Below are 8,357 nucleotides of genomic sequence, written 5' to 3' on the forward strand. Positions count from 1 at the left end.
TCCTCCCTGTTTTGGTTGGGGTTTTGTTTTTTTTTTTTTGTTGTTTTTTTCAACCATGGCTTGCCTCTCCCCACCCCTCCCCGTGCTGCCGTGGGGAAGGGTTGGAGCACACGACAGCCCCGGACACTCGTTTTTGGGGCAGGAAGGCCCAAAGCCATAGATGAGCATCGCATCGATGCCCAGGCTCGATGCCGCTCCGGTTTGGGGACGAGGGCTGCGTGGGATGAGCGCCAGCGGTGACAGGGTGGGAGCACGTGGGGGGGACACAGCGGAGCCGTCTTCCACCCAACCTGCTGCCGCGTGGGGCCAGTTGCCCTCGCAGGGGCTGTGCCCGCGGCTCAGGACAAAAATATTCCTACAGAGGCGGAAAAAGGAAGGGGGGAGGCAAGTAGGGAAGGCTGCTAAAGCCCGTGGTTGTAATTAAACTAAAGCAGAACTTAATGAGCTCCAACGCCTGACCCCAGAGCTTCGCCAGGAGATAAGGCGTCCTTGGAGGACTCTACCCTGAGCCGAAGCCAAAGGTCCCATTGTTGCAGTGAAGATTTATCTGGCCAGAACAGACCTTAAATCCAGACAGCGCTGCAGTCGTTTCCTTTTTCACCAGGGCGGCTGTAACACGTGGAGTTTCTGTGGCTGGAGGGACTCGAAAGGGAGGGAGCAGGTTGGGAAGGGAAAGTCTGACACAGGGCTCAGCCCGGGCTTTGTTAAAATGCCACCCGGGTGTTTACGGTGAGAGCGAGTTTCCAGGAGGGAGGACACATGTGCCCCGTTCCCATCGCCTGGAATTGGCTCCGTGGCAGAAGCCGGCTCGCCCAGGATGGAGATCGAGTGCTGGCGCTGCCGGTTAACGCCTCGCCGAGGAAAGGCGGCCGCGGAGAACACGTGGCTGCTGTTAGAAACAAAAGGTTCAGGCCGTCGGCTTGGGGATTTATTACTTATACCAGGGCTCGAGCAAGGGTTTAGGTGAAGCCGGGCGGCTGCGGGAGCGCGCGCGGGGTCAGGCAGGGCTCAGCGCCGTTGCAGACAGAGAGAGGGAGTCGTTTTGTCCAGGTTGGCGATTTATTCCTACTCACCACTGCGCACAAGTTCTATAAACATTAAAAAAATAAGTATATATAAAAGCATGTTCTTCACTCATTTTCAATACAGTGGTGACGGCAGAGAGTAGGCTTCAATATGGGAATCGGTTGTAAAAAAAAAAAAACAACAAACCAAAACAAAAAAAAAACCTGTTCAGAACAAGTCACAATATCAGCTTTTCCCCTAAAATTAAGCTATTTCATCCATTCAGGGGGTTGAGGCACAGCCAGAGCCTCTTTCTTCCCCCCGTGCCCCCCTGCAGACGTTCAGTTCAGATCAGCCAGGATATTTTGCGGGTGCATTTTGCTCATGGGACCCTGCACCCCGTGGGATGGAAGACTGGAGCGACCCGACCTGGGAATTCACAGGAGCTTTCTTAACCTACAAGAGGGACGCGCTGGTCTGTGTCCCCAAGGAAAGATAATTGGTGAGTAGAAAAGGAAATGACAAGTACTTCTAGTGAAGTCAGTCGCTGGGTAGCAGAAGAAATAAGCTTGAGAAATACTGTCAGAGTTCGGGACTTTGTGGCACAGGCACAAGGGAGAGAGTTTTCAAAGTGGGGGGGGGAAAGAAATCAACTTAACAGCTCGGTTGCTTTTCAGAAAAAAACCCAAGCATACAAATGTGAAGAGTACGGGGCACACCAGCCTTCCACAAAAAAAACACAGAAACCCCTTTCCTTTAAAGGAACCTTCTAATCTGAAGTCAAATTAGTAATACACTAATTAGGAAACCCTCGTTTATCACAAAGCTCTCTTGGAAACAACCCTTGAAGGCCAATGCAATGTTCATCCCAAGCTCTCCTTTAAGCCATAGGAGAGACGGAACTGACTGGCCAGAAATAGAAGATAAGCAATAGCTTAAAAGTTTGTTGTTTTTTTTAAAAAAAAAAAACAAACCCAAACCCTTAAGACTACTCATGTAAAGATACAATATCCTCAAGTTCAGTGTTTTTAAACCAAAAACACTTGCATCTGTTACAAATGCAACAAGTTTCCCAAGTTTCAAGTACAAAAAAATCCAAACAATCCAGAAAGTGTTTGCCTTCGTTCTTATACCACTGCATATATTAACCACTGTTAATCTTTTAAATTAAACCTGGTGACCCTGAAAAATTAAATAGTGCTTTCACTCTCAGGAGAAGGCAGAACTTAGGTCCTTAACTGTGAATGATTTTTTTTTTAAATATTTCCAATGACTTGCTGACTACAAGGAGCGAATAACTCCGTTTTACCAGATTAAATTGCGAGGGGCTTCCAAACTACATGATTCGGGCACTGATCAACTGACGGAAGAGTAGAAAGGTAACGCTTTTGAACACATGGCAATCCTGAGGTGATAAAAACCAAACGGCATCGCAGCACTGTCCCCGGCCAGGGTGCAGACAGCCTCTCACTGCTTTGCTGATTGTCTGCCTGGCTTTTTTTCCTGCTGGCCTCTTCCACTGCCTGGTATTCCTCGGCCACGGCCACCAAACACACCTACGGGGCAGAGAGAAAGAGCACGGATGTCAGAGCGTCACTGTAAGCCAGCAACGTCTCCCAGTCGCTCAGAGCTTTTCAGTTATTTATGTTTTACCCAAACGCAAGCCTATTTTCTAGTCTTTGCAGAGACAGGACTTTTAGATTTCTCCCTTACCAGCTCCAGATCCCTTATTTACAAGGTGCATAAACTTATCCCCCCTCACCAGCAAGTTCAGCAATACCTCCCCGGCGTGTTAACGTGCCCTCTAGCTAGCTCTTATCATCGTAAATTGAAGTTAACTTCTTCTGAAAAACGGAACCAAGGAAGCGATACCACATTTTTAAATCCAGTGGGACGAGCAGGTTATACCGTGTCCCCTGAAAGCCGTAAGGGCAAACCAAAAGCAACGAAGAGGGTGACTCGTTTTGAAGACTGCTCAGCTACAAAACAGAAAAAAAATACATCCCTCTGTCACCGTCTCGCTGCTGAACAGCGCGATCCACCGCTGCAGAGGGCACCGGGTACCGCACGCTGCCAGGGAGGCAGCGGGAACCGGGCGGCTGCCATGAGACCCGCTGCAGACGTACGAGCGTCCTCGTACCCGAGAGCCGTGACCGTCCTTGTCCTGGGACAAAGCCCACCCTCGTCGTTCCCTCACTGCTCAGATTCACCCCAAACAGAAAGCAATTCCAGGTAATAACGTGATAAAGGGACCGCGGATCTATCCTGCCAGCCACCTCCGCACAAAAGGCAGAACCCAAAGGAGACCCAGTTTGGGCACCAGGCGGAAGAGCTTCTCTAGAGCCCTCTGCTCCGGTTGCTTCACTGAGCAGACGTGCCCACACCAGAGGCAAAAAAAATAAAATTGCTCCTAACCCTGCAGCCCTTGGGATGCTCGCAGGGCTCTGGCTGCTCCCAGCGAAGCTGAGCAAAGGCTGCTGTACTTCTGAATTTGGCAAGCCGAGAAGTAAAAGGCAAAGGATTACCAGTGTCAGAAACAATAATCCTTTCAACTGTGTGCACAATTATAGCTTTACTTCTGCCTGCTGGCCTCTCAACAAAATTGTCCTGCCTTTTTTTTTTTTTTTCTTCTCCTCCCTTCATGTCTCAGTAATGAGAGCCAAACCTTTTAGCTAATTAGCAAATGCCAAAGCTTCCCTTTAAAATATTCCATCAGCGAATTTAAGCTGCACATCAAAACAGCAGGGAACTCCACCTCAAACAGAGCTCAGCTCTGCTCTCTACAAGGTAGATATTTCCACAGCAGAGAAAATATTTCAGCTAAAATGTTTGTCCAAATAACCATATCCAAAAAAGCTGTTATGCCAAGCTCTTTGGACACTGAAAAGGGAAGGAAGAAAAATAAAGGCGCCTTCAGATTTGTAAAGGTCACTTTTGCATGCTCGGAGCTTCCAGGAGGTAGCACAGGCAGCAGAAATCGCAGGGGTTTTTCCTCCAGAAGTCCCTGGGAGTCGGAGACGCTGCACGTTGCGCGTCCCAGCATGGCGTGATGGCCCCGGGTAGATCCCAGGATTCCTTGCATAGTCAAAAAGCAGGCAGCTCGTTAAAGGTGCTCCGCAGAGAGGCTTTGCTCGTTGGTGTCTCAGTCCCCAGGGCTCCTTTTAAAACCTAAGATTTCCCGGGCCAAACCCATTTTGTTGTAGCCGGTGAGAGCGCTCAGGATTTTAAGCTCCTACTGCAGCCTAAGCCTGTACCGAGAGCAACCCTGGGGCTGAGCGAGGCGACCGCAAAGCGAATCGCAAAGACGTGGCAAGAGGGGTGAGCAGGAAAGGAGAGAAACGGCTCTCGGGCTTCCAGCAGGACAGTTTGGGGAGAAAAGAGCAAATATATCCCCAAGCTGAAGGGCTCTGAGATCACCTAACCCTGTGAAGCGGGACAGGGAAGGAAGAGTTGTTTTGGTGACCTATTTCTTCGTAAGTGGCAACCTCCCCTTTTATCAGAAACATGCATTATTCATGTCGAGCAGGAGGAACACAAACCCTCAGATATTTAAAAAAAAATAAATAAATTAACAAGTCAGGAGATCAAAAGCCCCATTATAACGGGAGAAAAGATGATGTTTTTCTATCACTGCCATGGTCAGAGCCCAGTCTATTTTCAAACAGAATAGCCATTTGTTTCCCTCCCTGACTTGCTAAGCTAACAGACACCAGTTTTGTAGGGCCACGCTCCCGAACTAGCCAGGAGGGGTAGAAACAGTCAAGTTCAGACTCTCTCAAGCTCCTGCCCAACCCCAGTAATGAGGGAGGCACATCCCTGGCACGAATCCTTTCTATTCTTTGGCAGAGGCTGCTTTACAAGCGAGGCAACACACTCACTCAGCTACATCTTGCACAAGAGAGGCTCCAGCTTCTCCCAGACACACAGTCCCGGGTTTAAAACCGAGAAGCAAGAGCCATTCCTTGCACAAGAGGTGAAATTTAAAGGCAGGGATCCCGCTCACCCCTCTCCGAGCTGAAAAACAAACAGGATCATTACCTCGTCCAGCACCTCCAACACCACGGCCCTTCTGTTGCTTCTGCTGTTGCATCCCGCCACGGCCTCTGCCCTTGGACACCACCTCTTCTTTCACCATGTCAATTATTTCATCGGGGATACGCAGGTATTTAATCGTGCTGCCACGAATGTAGCACTCTGGCATTCTCCAGAACTTGTCTCCATCCTATTGGGGAGCAACGCGTTAGGCTACAAACAAAACCTGATGCTTTTGTATCACTTTTGGGGCATTTGAGTATTTTCCATCGCTTCTGGAGAGTGTGACAGCTCCGCCAATCTTTTCTGAAAGCTTTATCTGTAACTAGCTGCAAAAAAGGGTGGGTTTTTTCCTCCAAAACACGTAGCCCTACAACCTGGGGGTCAGGGCACTCAGCCACGAACAACTGTAGTTTCAATTTGTTCCACAACTGCCTCTAACACTCGCAGAAAATGAAGGAAGAAGAGGCCGAGGAAACAAGCACCTTCCCTTCTCGTCTAAGAAGGGAATCGAAAGCGGGACTAGAGAGGCAAGGGTGGTAAGTTGCACACAACGGCTACGAAAAGCCAACTCTGGCAAGAGAAACGCAGCTGCGGCAAAGGCGTATGCACGGCCGGGTTTCTTCTCCAGCAGCCTCGGCTGGGAGTCGCCTCACTCCTTCGCTCCTCTGGGGTGTGGATGGAGCAGTGAGGCAGGTCCAGAGCCAGCTGGCTGCGGGGTGTGTGCCACCAGAGCACGGTAACTGCAGCTGTGGAAAATAAGGAGCTTACAGATTATATATATATATAAAAAAAGAAAGTCTTCAGGTGAGTTACGGCCTCTATATTTTGTGCGTTAGTTGTTTAATGCAGTTTCAGGGCTTTTCTAGGACACGACCTATCAGGGCTTCGCCTCCCGCGTATCGAGGACGGCTGTCGGAATAGGAATCGAGCGTTGAAGCTGAACAACAACTCGGCCGCCCATGATGTAACTGGGAGGAGGGACGGGGACCCGCCTCGCCCCGCTCCGCCACCGCAGCGGCTCCGTCAGGGTTTGGCTGCAGCTGGGATCGCTCGAGCCCAGCGATTCTCAAGTGGCAGCATGCGGACGAGGCGTCTGTAACATCCCAGAAGAGTGGGTTAAACAAGAACGCCTCGTTCCTCCTCTCCCGGGATAAAATAGTCAGTTCCCCCCCCCCCTCCACAACACACACCCCAGGAGTTATTTGGGGCAACTCTGCCTGTACGGGCAAGTCCTTCGCACACAAGACGAGACAGAGAGAAACAGCCCTCTTCCAAAAGACACCCAGCAAACCCCACCCTGCCTTGGATCTGCCCGGCTGCTCCTTGGCTCGGGATGCAGGAAGGGATGGAGCCAGGCTCCCTCGCTTCCTCGTTCCGGCCTCCCCGGGGTAAACAACCCCCCCCCCCGGGCCGGGGCCGCCCATCCGCCGCCGCCCCGTGCCATCTAGTGGCCAGTCTCCACCAGTACCACCAGTACAACCCCGGCAGCGGCTCCAGCTCGGCTTTCACCCGGGCTTTGGAGGAGTTTTGGTGTTTTAAGGCGGGCAGAGGCACAGCCGATGAGCCCGGCTGCTTTGCTGTGTGACAGGATCCCTCTTAGATCACTCGGAGGGAATAAAACCTGAGCTACTGCTCCTCCACAAGAGAGCACTGAGCTGTAGGAAGCGATTTCCCAAGGGGAAGGACAACATCACCCGTGTCGCGGGCACGGATAAGGCTTTGCTGTCTGTTGCCTCCTCTTAGTCCCCCTCCTGCTAAATTCGACAGCCGTTCTTCCCCGTTTGTCCCACCAGAAGCCAAGGTGCACCCACAAATTTCTAAGCCCCACTGCTCCGCCCCGAAGGTCCCTCTCAAACCTCGCTCAAGACGTTTACTCTTGTCATACAGACGTGAAAACGTGGCTCCGTGCCCCAGCAATATCACTCAAAACTTTCCTGTTGTGGAGACAACAGGTACGGGGAGTTTGCAGAGAGATTTTTCGGAAGAACGAGGATCTCTGCCAGTCTCTCCTGCGGAGCTCTGATGTTCCAGGGCAGGGAAAGAGCAGCAACAGCCAACATCCATCCAGCTGCCGCTTCCCACAGCGCACGGCTGGTAGGGACAAGACCAGACATTTCTGACTGAGGCCAAAGCCCAAAACCCAGATCACAATCTTCTGGAGCACCTTTGGCCAAGGGCAAAAGTACCAGACAGCACAGAGCCCCCGGCGCGAGTAAACAACAGGCTCCTCCGTTTTCATGTGGAGAGTTAGAGGGCGAGAGACAAGAAAATTAATAAAAGTTAGCGCAGCGTTTGAAGCGGACCTCGCTTCTTGGACGGCACGTGATGGATGAAGGCTCCGATCTTGGGAAACCCAGCTCAGCGCCGTGGCACGAGCCACCGCGCCCCATCCTGCGGCCCCCAGCCCCGCACCGGGAACCCTCTCGCAGGGGAAACGCTCGCACGGCGTTTCTGTGCGCTGCGGAAAGCCGCCCTGCGCCGGCGCGCGCCCGAGCGCGTTCCTTCCTTACGGATATTATAAATAACGGTATTAAATTTGCATTTCAGGCAGAAGTCACGCTTCCACAGCGGCGATGGCCTCTGAGCTACAGCATAGCCGGCCCGGCTGCAGGGCCGGAGGTCGGGCACCCTCGGGGATGCTCCCCGGGGGCGCGGAGGGTGGGTGACCCCGACCGGCTGCCCGGGGCGGGGGTCCGGCCTTACCCGGGATGTGCAGATGACCTCCCGCAGGTTGATGTTCATCCAGTTGTCGCAGCTCACCAGGTGCCCGTTGTAGGTCTCCCCGTTTTTCAGCTCCACCAGCTGCAAGAGAGACGGGAGTCACGGGGCGCCGGCCCAGCCCCGGTACAGGAACCTGCCCCGGTGTCAGCCGCACGGTACCGGTGAGTCTGAGGCCGGGGGCGGGCCGCGGGACCGGGGCTGGGCCGCGCTGCCGGTACTCACCATGGGGTGGTTCTGCGCCGTCTTCAGCAGGGACAGGGGCAACTGTGAGAGGAAGAGAGGAGAGAGGCCTCAGGCACCGGGACGGACACCGGGACAGGGACCGGGACCGGGACACCCAGTGGGACACCGTCCACGCCTCCCCACGGCTCCGGGCCCCCAGGTCCCAGCCCCGCAGCCCCCGGGCCGCCCCCGCCGCCGCTCACCATCGTGCCGGAGCCGCGGAGCCGCCGCCGCGCCGGGCTCTGCCGCTCAAACCGCCCCCGGCCCCGCGCGGGGCCAATCAGCGCACGGCGCGGCGCCGGCGGAGCCAATCAGAGCGCGGAACCCGGCTTCGGCCGTAAAGCAGCGCCGCGGCGCCCGGTCTGCGCCTTTAC

The 8,357-nt window shown here is 53.5% G+C and overlaps 1 protein-coding gene across 1 annotated transcript; it reads right to left on the reverse strand.

Annotated features, from left to right (window-relative positions):
* Positions 1-1,965: 1,965 nt before the first annotated feature.
* LSM4 (LSM4 homolog, U6 small nuclear RNA and mRNA degradation associated) lies at positions 1,966-8,332 on the reverse strand. The gene is made up of 5 exons (XM_075524517.1): positions 8,187-8,332; positions 7,984-8,025; positions 7,744-7,842; positions 5,044-5,227; positions 1,966-2,561 (listed from the first exon to the last, which is right to left on the reverse strand). Exons 1-5 carry the CDS (start codon positions 8,187-8,189, stop codon positions 2,473-2,475), a joined length of 417 nt encoding a protein of 138 aa, XP_075380632.1. The 5' UTR covers positions 8,190-8,332; the 3' UTR covers positions 1,966-2,472.
* Positions 8,333-8,357: the final 25 nt, after the last annotated feature.

This window comes from Mycteria americana, chromosome 24, assembly GCF_035582795.1.
Source record: "Mycteria americana isolate JAX WOST 10 ecotype Jacksonville Zoo and Gardens chromosome 24, USCA_MyAme_1.0, whole genome shotgun sequence".
In the NCBI taxonomy this organism is placed as follows: Eukaryota; Metazoa; Chordata; class Aves; order Ciconiiformes; family Ciconiidae; genus Mycteria; species Mycteria americana.

What these genes read in the sequence shown, in the direction of transcription:
- LSM4 (XM_075524517.1), bottom strand. An exon ending in AGGTCATCTGCACATCCCGG is followed by an intron (nt 5,228 to 7,743) that starts GTAAGGCCGGAC and finishes GCTCCCCAATAG; the next exon opens with GATGGAGACAAGTTCTGGAG. An exon ending in TGTTGGAGGTGCTGGACGAG is followed by an intron (nt 2,562 to 5,043) that starts GTAATGATCCTG and finishes TCTGCCCCGTAG; the next exon opens with GTGTGTTTGGTGGCCGTGGC.